General features: G+C 34.2%; 1 protein-coding gene across 7 annotated transcripts in view; it reads right to left on the bottom strand.

The window, feature by feature from the left end:
• Positions 1 to 11,755, bottom strand: part of TBC1D32 (TBC1 domain family member 32) — a 176,702-nt gene that overhangs the window by 53,117 nt on the left and 111,830 nt on the right. For 6 of the 7 annotated variants that reach the window (XM_043439071.1, XM_043439072.1, XM_043439073.1 and 3 more), the window contains one exon: positions 3,183 to 3,308. In XM_043439071.1, the coding sequence (XP_043295006.1) occupies positions 3,183 to 3,308 (126 nt within the window). Of the gene's footprint in view, positions 1 to 3,182; positions 3,309 to 7,964; positions 10,362 to 11,755 lie in introns of those variants that run through there. The other variant, XM_043439077.1, reaches the window with a different exon arrangement.

Below are 11,755 nucleotides of genomic sequence, written 5' to 3'. Positions count from 1 at the left end.
AACCAGAATTCCTTGAACTACATTTAGGAGCCAGAAACATGAGTCCAGATGACCTCACTGCTGTTACGCCAGGATTCTTTCAGAGAAAAACAGAAAAAAATAAAGCAAAATTTAAAGGACAAAAGGGCATCTTAAACAAAAACTCTTAAAAGTCCAAGTAGTAATAATTTGCACATTTGAAGTATAGAGTTAGACAAAATGTATTATAGTTATAAAGCATACCAGCTTCCAATACTGTCTATAAGACATGTTACATATGTTATTTAGTGGCCAACTCAAATTAAATGAATTCTACATTGTATGCATGTGTGTGCTTGTCAGTTGACTCTTTGCAAACCAATGGACTGCAGCTGGCCAGGCACCTCTGTCTCGGGATTCTCCGGGTAAGAATACTGGAGTGGGCTGCCATGCCCTTCTCCAGGCAATCTTCCCAACCTAGGGATCGAACTCATGACTCTTATGTTTCCTACATGGCAAGTAGTTCTTTACCACTAGCACCACCTGGGAATCCATATTATTAACACTGGAAAACAAAAACAGGAAGAATATACCTGGAACATACTTAATTGTATAATTATTAGGTCACAAAAGACTAGTGGGAAATAAGGATTAGAAGATAACGTGAAAAACAGAAACATTTTTATAGGGAAATTACTCTAGGAAGATACAAGAGTAAAAAAAATTAAACACACAATTGATGATGGAATCTAATGTTTAGAGTGAATAGACAACAAGCGGCTAGTGTAATAAACTCAGCAGAAACTAGAAGTCTATCAGATCTACAGGAGCCTTCCTGACAAGAAGAAAAAAAAAGAACTGTGGAATGATTTATATTTTAACAAAGAAAAAGAGGCAGTCCATGAATACATTTGAAATTCAACCTAATGGAATAGAGTGTCTACCTATGTTCTCTCCTGAAGCTGAATGAAATAAACACATGAAAATGAATGAAATTTATAGAAATTCAGAGAACATGTTCTAATTAGTTCCATGTCAGGAAAAAGGTCTGGGATATAACTGAGGGTGGGGTAGAAGGTACACATAGAACAAGAATAAGGTTACGAAAAAGAAAAATGTGACTTACATTTTAAAAAATTAACTTCAGCCTGTGGGTCTTAGGTCATATAATATATTGCTTCTGCCAATGATTCATTACAAGTAAGTGCAGGAATATCATTCAAGTGCATATTTACATGGTCTCATTTATTCTTATAAGCTGAAAACCTGGAAAGAAAACTCTGGAAACAGCAGGAGCCCAAGCTGGAGAAAGCTGGAATATCTCTCTCCTGATAGCTGTCTAGTGGCCTGGGTTTAAATCAATTTGGAAAGACTATTTATAGATTGCTCTCTCCTTCCTTATCATCACCTACAAAAGGAGAGTAGCTGCCCATAGCAGGGAGCAGGACAGGGAGTCAACAGTAGGTTCTCATTAAATTCTTGTTAACTGAATCTCCTTTGTCTACCTCCTTTTGGATTCAGAGTATATAATTTATAGAGAATTTAAGACATCCATTCACTCATTATCATAATTATGAAAAATATTAATGGAGGTACATGGTATTCATTGTGCACTGCAGGGTTTTATATACAGATTTGAGGGAGAAACTGCAGCATAAGTAATGATAATTCTAAAACCTTTGGTTCTTGATAACTGTAGATTGCTTATATTTAAAACCCAAATTGAATCAGATTATAGAGTCATTCTGTACATGTGCATGAACATAGACAAATAAATAAGCATGCTTGCCTTACAAAAGCATGTATTTCGTGTTTCTCCCTTGAGCTTACCCCCTAAACTAGTTCAACTTTTAGCTTATAAAAAGAAAACCAGGCCATGAGATTGGAGATATTAAAAATATTTTTCATCTTCTATCTCATCAGTATTATGCTCACCTGGGTTTATTTAATAAATGGTTACCTCCCATGAGCAAAACATTAGGTACTAAAGAGAAAGTGCAAAGAGTTACTACTGTAAACGGATACTGAGCATGGTTTCGGTGTCAGATTGTTGGGTTAACTTCTTGGATCTAACACTGTGGACTGAGCTCGTTGCTATGAAGAGTAACTGAATTTTGTGTAACCAACTAGACCTTGCTGGGCAGAGAGGTTAAGATCTATTTTTAAAAGTAGCTCACAATCTAATGATGGACACAGTATCAGAGTAATGTATAACTAAGACCAAGACTTGTGGGAAGTGCCTGCCCCAAGATTCCAAACAGAACATGGTTTTAATGATAATGCTCTGCTCCTTTATCCTGTTTCAGAGTTGTGAATAGAACTGAAGAGGTGATTTCTCTTTTGTCTTATCACTATCCCTGTAAGAAAGAAACTCAGAAAACTATACCTTTAGTTATTGTGTTTAAATAATATACCAAGCTGCTATTTTCTCATTTTGTTCTGTACCCTTTGGCATTTGCAAAACCTATTTTAAGTATTCTCTGTTATGCAATCAGTGATAAACATATATATATATATTTTTTCTAATAGCCATTTTTAAAGTATTTGGGAGTGTCTAAAACAGTTGAACTGCTCATTTTACAGTAAAATTTTGGAGAATAATGTTTTATTTTCTTGCCCTAAAAATATAATTTCTCCAACAAAATATAAACTTATTTTTATTTCCCATTTTTAATTTTATAGCAACTGATAGAAACATAAGAACCATAAAGCATGACTGATAAATAGGACAATATTTTTAAATTACAGCTTTCAAGAAATCTAGCTTATATTCACATTAAAACTTAGTTCTTGGAGTATCTTTATTCAAGATAATGTTAATTAAAACAAGGTCATTTTACGAAACCAAGCACACATATAAATATCTGAGTATAAAACAACTTGCTAACTGGTCTAGAAAATATAGCTGGTGATATCAAGCAAACCATTACCTAGGCAAGGTAGATTTAGCTTAACAAGACCTCTGTGACAGTATTAAAAAAAAAATCTGCATAGTTTCTCAAATTTTAATTTCTGTTCTCTAGGATCACAAATTTCCCAGAAGTCAATGGACTTCTAGAACTAATGTTATGTATTCTCTCACAGAGTCGGACACGACTGAGCAACTGAACTGAACTGAACTGACTGATTCTAGATATGCCAGTATTAATCTTGAGAAACCACAGTTTCTGTTAATAAACTTTTCAAGCCAAAAAAAATCCCACAAAAATTAAAAAAATACTCACCACCTCCACTGATTATATCAGGTTTGGCCTTCATTATTTTGCAGAATTGTCTTCGGCAGTTTTCTATCCATGCAGTTTGTTTATCAGACATTTTGAAGCACAATAAAAGTTTGCCAAGATCATTGTCTAATAAGAAAGATGTCTTGTTATGTTATTTTAACAAAAGATGCTAGATACACTGAAAAATAAGTATTAATGTTAGTAATGTAAACAGTTATAAGTTCCAGAAAAAATATTTTATATGGGTTTCAAAAGGAAACAGATATTTTTCTGTAATTATATCTTACACCATCAAACTGCTATCACCATATTTATCAAAAACTCATAAAATGGACTGATTTATAACCATTACTCTTTCTTACACAAACATTATTCATTACTGAGTATTTGATTTAATACAGAGTGCGGACCTTAAGATTTCACTACAGAGACTGATATAAACATTATACTAATTCTTCATGTACATTCAGGTGCAGTTTTATTCATTTCTTTTTTTTTTTTTTTTTTTTTTTAGAGCCAACCACGCCTTTATTAGTTTCTGCAGCAGGGCAACTGGAGCCCCTATCTACAAGGGAATTTTAGTACGCTACTCTGGCTACTGGGCTTATTCATTTCTTTAAGGCAAAAAGAAAGCATAAATGTAGAAAATCTCTAGTCAGTTATTTATTTCCTCTTTTTGGTAAAAGGAAAAAAAAAAATAGGCTGAAAATGAATCATGCTAAAAAAGCATGCATGCATGTGCTCAGTCCAACTCTGCAACCCTTTGGACTGCAGCCCACCAGGCTCCTCTGTCCATGGGATTCCCCAAGCAAGAATACTGGAGCAAGTTGCCATTGCCGCCTCCAGGGGTCTTCCTGACCCAGGGATGGAACCAATGTCTCCTGTGTCTCCTGCACGGGCAGGTGGATGCTTTTACCACTGAGTTACCTGGTAAGTCCCGCTCAAAGAGCACCTTTTGCTAAATTATAACTTTTCTTCTTTCTTAGCAATTTTATGAATATGGCAAAATTAATTTTATGTTTTCCTTTTATTCACATGAGATTTTTCCACCTTCCATTTTAATTGTATTCCCATCATATTTTGCATTAGAAAACATCTAATTTATTGATTTAGAAAACATCTAAATATCTTGAAGATTTAGGTGTCATTTAAAAAGGATATACAAATACATATATATATAAGCATATATACTATTTACTCACATATATATGTAAAAATTCAAAGAGGAGAAAAAAAAATCTCTTCTTTCTAGAAGAGCAGAGGGTGGGGGGATAGACAGCCACATCAACTCATACACTTTACCACTGTCCTTGAAGGAGAATTTGGGGAAAGAGGAACAAGACCATTTTCCATGTATAAAGTCAAAGGCCTGATTGCTTCTACCCAAAGACATGGTTTGGAACACTATAAAATACAGCCACCTAAGGGGCTAATGAATTTCACCAAGAAAATATCAGTAGTCAACTTAACACTAAAGAGGATTTCAACCAACTCCTGGTCCTTTGAAATGAATAAAATTATAATAAAGAAAACAAGTCCTTATTCTTAGGAATTTTTTAAAAAATAAACTTTTACCTTACTAAACTATTTTATTTTTCCATCTAATTTTTATAAAAATACATTCAATAAACATGCATGGAATTCCTATGTGGCTATAACAATCTAGACAGACAAGGTCACTGGCCCTCATGCGACTTACATGTGTGTGTATTTGTGCATTAACAGTCAGGAGTATAACTGAGTATAATCAAGATTTATTAATACATATCATTCCAATGATCTAAGCTGATTTTATTTAGCCCTAAAAAAGCAGTTACATATCCTCACTCAATCCTCATGGTTATCATATACAAAATTATATGACTGATTGTACAAATCATAATTCATGTAACTATTTCCACATTTGACAATTAGGTCACCAAAAAAGCCTTCTCATATCAAAACTACAGAAATATTCTTTTGTACAAACATTATGAGTAGGGCTTCCCAGGTGGTGCTGGTGGTAAAAGAACCCACCTGCAAATGCAGGAGACATAAGAGACGTGGGTTCAGTCCCTCGGTTGGGAAGACCTCCTGGAGAAGAAAATGACAACCTACTCCAATGTTCTTGCCTGGAGAATCCCATGGACAGAGGAGCCTGGAGGGCTACGGCACATGGGGTTGCAAAGAGTTGGACACGACTGAAGTGACTCAGCATGCATGCACGAGTATACAAATGTATCAAATATATGCACACTCATAAGTATCCATATAAGCCAGAAAGAACTGTTCTGTTGGAAGAATGTAGAATTCTGATACTTAGTAGTAATCTAATATATTCCCTTTAAATATCAAGGGCAAAATGATCCTATAATATTCCACAAATGGCCTCAATCAGAGGCAATATCTAGAGAAAAATGAAACTGATTTAGTCAAAGGAGAAAATTACTATTTTTAATAAAAACTCAAAACTTTAAACAAGAAATATCATGGCTGATAATTTTGTTGGAAATTATATTATTAACAGCAGAGTATTAATGTTAAATGCATCTTGATATAAGTTAGGTAACAGACAACTGAACAGCATTAAATGGAATTTTTATAGTTTCCATTTAGAATATTTACATTATTTATTCCCCAAGAGCAAACTATCTAGAACCCACTAAGAATCACTAATTATTTGTACCTCTTAATTCCCTTTACATATCTAGCACCACTCCATAAGTATAAAGTAAGATACAAGGATATAATTATAGAACAGAGAATGCAGTCAAGATCTTATAAAAAAAAAAACTTTATATGTAGTATAATCTATAAAAGTATTGAAGCACTATGTTGTACACCTAAAACTAATGTAACACTGTAAGAGTCAGACAGTTCTATAAAAAATCACTAGTGGTACATGACTGAAAAGACAAAAGCAGTTTGCTTTTCATCTTTGTTTCCTTCTGTGTCAATTCTTTCTATCCATGTGTGACCCTGTCTTTTATAACCACCACCATCCCTCAAGGTGAAAATGTCCATAAAGCTCTTTTGTAAGTTATTTGCTATTTAAAAAACCTGTTATCTTTTCTTCTTCCCTCCTGCTCACACCCTCTTCTTGCTCTCCTGTCTCTCTCCTTTCACATTTGCTATTCTATTTTGCTCTTGCATTTCCTTCCAAGGAAAAAAGCACAGGCACTAGACTGTAAACAGTCCTGAAGCAGTAAATGTGGCATGCATCTGAATCCACCAACTGGAGAAAGGCTGAAAGACCCAATTTAGTACCTGGAAATTTGATTTGAGGCAATTAACAAATGCTGAGCTGGAGATAGAGTGCCTAGGAGATTCCTAGAGAGACAACTTTGTATCCTCATAATCTGGTTATGGTTTCCCCTAGATCTCAGTGGGAATGTGAGCTCTTCAATGTGCATATATCACAGCTAATAATATTTAGTGATTTGATATGTTTACTGAAAATTTGTATCTGTAATGTTAAAAAGTTTGAGGAAAACAAATCCTTTATTTCCCTCCTCCAAATCTGGAACCAAATGAAAAGTAGACAGGAGGATATAAATGCAGTTCAAAATATCAATGCTAGTACTGTAACAGCTAAATTAAGCACCTTAACTTGAATCTCCTGCCACATGGACTTAACAAATCTCTCCCCTGCACTGAAAAAACATATTCAATCATACAGTGATGAGACAACCAAAGGTCTCTCCTGATTGCTTTTGTTAGGAAAGCTATGAGTATAATGCTAACTGGAAAAAAAAAACAAAAAAGGTTTAAATAAAAATTAATGAAAAGATAGGCTAACTTGGAAATATAGCCTTTAAGTAGTCTAATCCAAGATTTTTCATTCCTTCTCCAAAATTCACCTACCAAACATTTTTCCTTCCTAACTTAGTACATAATAAGTGAGGAAGTCCAGAGAGAGGCCAGTAACTTTACTCTAGCAAAAGCCCTTGGGCATGGAGAATGAGGCAAGGAGAAATGGAATTACCGGAATGGTATCATAGGAACACAACAATTCTAAATCAGTGATTTGGGGAATAGAACAAACCTGAACGATACATAAAATTGAATGTTTACCAAAATTTCTTTGTTTATCGTCACATAAAAAATTTAAAAACCATAGCTTTGCTTCTGGTCATGATGGAGAAACTGGAAATATACTTGCCTTCCTACCATAAATAACTCAAGAAATGTTAAAATATATCAAAACACTGTTTTCAGACACTGGTCAACAACAGGCAGTATAGGACTGTCATGTCTGAGAAAAGGGAAACTAACAAGGTACCTTTACAACTGGGCCCTGGTTTTTTCTAGAATTACTTTCAACATGATTATGCAGGAAGTGGGGCACTGAGTTAAAGACACAGAAGTCAAACGGCAGAGAGACTGAGGAGCCTAAAATTTGTGGAAGAGGGAGAACAAAGAAAGAACTCCAAAAATCTGTTTAAGTTTTTGTCTAGGTGGTTGCAAAGAATCGGCTGTGCAGATGAAGAGTGAAGCTCCACAAGACTGGGCAGAGAACATGAACAATTCTGAGTATACATACGGTGAGGAGATGTCCAAGTTACAGAAAGACCATGAAGAGTCCTCCTCAGAGTTCCACAGACCAAAAGAGTCAAACCTTCGTAAAAGAGTTAAATTAACCTTAAAGTAAAGACACGGGGCTTCCCAGGTGGCGCACTGGTAAAGAATCCGTCTGCCAATGCAGGAGCTGCAGGTTTGATCCTTGGGTTGGGAAGATCCTCCAGAGGAGGAAATGGCAACCCACTCCAGTATTCTTGCCTGGAGAATTCCATGAGCAGAGAAGCCTGGTGGGCTACAGTCCATGGGGTCACACATAGATACGACTGAGCGACTAAACACACACACACACACAAAGACAACTTTACACGTAGCCTAACAAAAACAATGAAAGCCCTGAATGATCAAACTGATTTCACAAGTAACTTGACTGCATGGCCCGAAATGTCCATTACTCTTTAAAGAAAACAAAATCTAGCACTCAACTATGTAAAATTAATAATGCTGAGTATTTAATTAAAAGTTACTAACCAGTAGTTAAATCAATTAATATAAAGACACAGAAAGGACCTTGGTTATACAATTACTGGGTAAATATTTTAAAGCAGTTGTTTTTAAGAATTTTAAGAAAATACAAACAAAAAGTGAAATTAACTCAAACTGCAGTTCATCTATACTGGAATCCTCCTGAGTAAAATGGTACACACAAATGGTGCATGTAACAAACTAGATGAATCTTGAATTCATTATGCTTAAAGAAATCAAGCACAAATAAAGTATCTTACGTGAGTCTATCTGTATGAAGTGCTAGTATGAAAAAACAAATCTACAGCTATAGTTCTCAAATGGGCTAAGTTTTGCTCTGGGAGGGGTGGGTGCAGAGAGAGACCTCTATGGGTATCTAGTGAGCAGAGACCATGAAAGCTGCTAAAAAAAAATCATACAATGCACAGGACAGTTCCCTCTGGCAATAAGCACTTTTTACCCAACCCACTTACTTACTTACTATCACTGAGGAAATAGGAAACATCAAGTTTCATGTTTACAAAATTCAATTACAACTGATAATAGTTCATATCTAAACCCTGAAATTCTTTGTTATGGTAAGTACTATAATCTTTTCATACTTGATGATATTGTATAATTTGTTTCTCAAAAGATTACAATATAGAAGGAAAGGTTATACTTATTATCACAGATGATGTAAAAAGAAAGAACCTCCATTTCAAGGACAAGAAAAATGTAAGCACAATACAAATGCAAAGAAAATCTATGCAAAAAACTTTGCATACTTCTTTCCAAGGGTATCAGACATTCTGAATGCCCATTTTATACAGAATATCATAAACAGCTGCTATAAAAGAAACAAAATAAATGGAAGATTTAATAAATTAACTTGCAACAGATTCCTAGGCTTAATTTGGAAAGTCACCCATCTATTAGTCTGAAGCATATTTGTGAAATATTTGCTTCCAATTTGTGTTTCTGCTTATCTTTTCCTTTTCCATGCAGATTAATACAGTTATGCCCCTTTATTCTTAATATTTACAATATCTAAGGAAAGACTCTGGAGTGGTCTCCAAGAAGCAATTGAAAAGATGCTTAAATTCTCTATATTAGTTCTCCCTACATTTCTAAATGTGAGAGTATCTAAATTCTTACACTGTCTTTATTTGGTTTGAACTGTGAGTTCTTACACATATGACATCTATATTTTATACAGATTATACTTCACTTTAGAATTATCATATCACTTTTCATTTTAATATGTGATAATTAAGCATGTACTATAGGAGGCATCAGAGTTTTTTTTAAAAATGAGCAATTAGTTTTCCCCTATCACTTGCATCTAAACTAGCAGGTGATTTATTTCTGCTATCTGCCACTGATGTTTGTTTCAAACATGCAAGAAGTACATGAAGACTTTTTACAATTCAAAGGAAAACACTTATTCTGATTTTTAAACTAAGTATCTCAACAACTACAGCTCAAGATTCATGACATTGGAAAGGAACCATATTTTCTTATTCTCTCAGTTAACAGGATAATGCCAAATAAAAGCCATTTACCTTTTATCTGCAGAAAATAAATTTTAATTCCAAGGGTAGAAACAATACAGAAAGAAAAAAAAATGAGAAAGTGCCTGACTTGACATAAAAGCCTAGATAAATATTTGATAAAAAGGAGAATTCATCTCCAAAAATATTTATAGACTTACTATATATGTAAGACATAATACAAAGACTCAAAATCAGAACAAACAATACCTTGTCATCATGCTGCATTACATTTTATGTAGTACATATTATTTTTCAAAGCACTTTGTTTTTCTCATGGGATTCTATTTTCGGTTGATTGGAGGAGAAGTGGCAATCCTAAATCTTACATAATTTATCAGACTAGGAATAAAAGCAATCCAACCTACTCATTTGTTAATTTGGCAATTTTCATTCTTTTATTAAAATGTAGTTGCTGTTGTAAGTCATGCCATTCTCCTTTTTTTCTTAAGCTCATTTTTACTTCAGAACATTCATAAGTTTACTTGTATCAAAAGCTACTAATATGTTTGAGGCTTTCAATGAATAGCCATTTGAATTTCTAAGATCAAAAAAAAAAAAGCAATCACTGCCAGTGGCCTGGACATCGATGACCTTGCGAATCAATGCTGTGCTTCGGCTGGCCCTGTTAGGGATACGAGAAACATAAAGGCAATGACAAAACAACATACTCTCTACTTTGAAGATACCAGCCCCAACAAAGCAAATGTATTTCTGAGTGATTTCTTGATAAAGATAGAAATTCTACAGTAATAAAGTAGATAGGATATAGGCATGAATTTGATTGCTGATTTTTATAATTCAGCCTGCATAAACTTTATAAAATAAAAAATAAAGTGAATGGAAGATGCTAGAAAGGGAAGTAAGGAGAGCTTATTTCTCATTTTACTGAGTTATGTCTTTCCAAAGGCCAGACTATGCTAGCCAACTCAAGCCATTTTTATTTCTCAGTATGGAAGTACTGAATTTCCCTTTCTCCTAAAAGAAAGAAGTCCCCATCCTGAACACATCAAAATGGAATGCTGAAGAGCACACTCACTGATTAGTGATGTAATAATTCCTGGGAAATCTAATTTTAGCTTAGGAAAGCAAAAACAAAACAAAACAGATTGTTGTCTCAGTCTTTCTGTTTCATATAGGAAAGGAAGTATGAGTTAATCTCTAGCAGTTCACTGACATGCTAACTGGCACTTGGTTTTAACTACTGCACACCTCTCCAACGTCCCTTCCCTCCTTCTTATCTTCTACACAGGAACAATAAGTTGCTGTACTAACACATTTCTTCCTACTTTTCTCAACTCTCAGATAACAGAGAGATGACATTTTGGAAGAAAAATTTTCATGTAAGTTGATTTATGATTATCCACATATGTGACATATGTACATAAATAATACTTACCAGTTTTTTTAAAGGCTTTTACATTTTAATATAGTGACCCTAAAAACGTACAAAGAAAAATAACTGAACCAAATGGTGCCTCAAGATTCTTATTTACAGATGAAAACAAATCATCTAATAGCTAACACTGATGCCAGAGAACTAACAAGAGGCAATTTAACAGATGAAGAAATGCTAACTGTAGCAAGGAGGATAAATCTAAAAGTTGGGAGACAAATTAGGTGAATGTCAGCCTGTGCACACAACTAAAGTGATTTTTTTCCACAACAATGAAATGATATCTCAAAATACTGCAGTGCAAGTGACTAAAATAACACCTATCAGAATCAGTGAATCATTACCTCCAAATTGAAAAAGCAAAACGGCAAGTATATGAACTCTTGCCTTTAAAACAGCTATTTGTATCTTAAAGTATTACTAGCTTAAACAGCTTAAATGCATAATTACTAGCTTAAATGCATAATTTATGTTCAACTTATTGAACAGTGTTGAACGAGGAACATTACTTTGAATTTAGTTTTGTATCTGCTAGAATTACGTCTGGCTCCATTATTCTCACAGAGGTTACAGGGGCATCATCACTATACTCTCTTAGGTACTATGGAAATTTGGACATGCTT

Source organism: Cervus canadensis, chromosome 20 (assembly GCF_019320065.1).
Source record: "Cervus canadensis isolate Bull #8, Minnesota chromosome 20, ASM1932006v1, whole genome shotgun sequence".
NCBI lineage: Eukaryota > Metazoa > Chordata > Mammalia > Artiodactyla > Cervidae > Cervus > Cervus canadensis.
The sequence above is the reverse complement of the archived record's forward strand: the minus strand, read 5'-3'. Positions and strand labels throughout refer to the sequence as shown.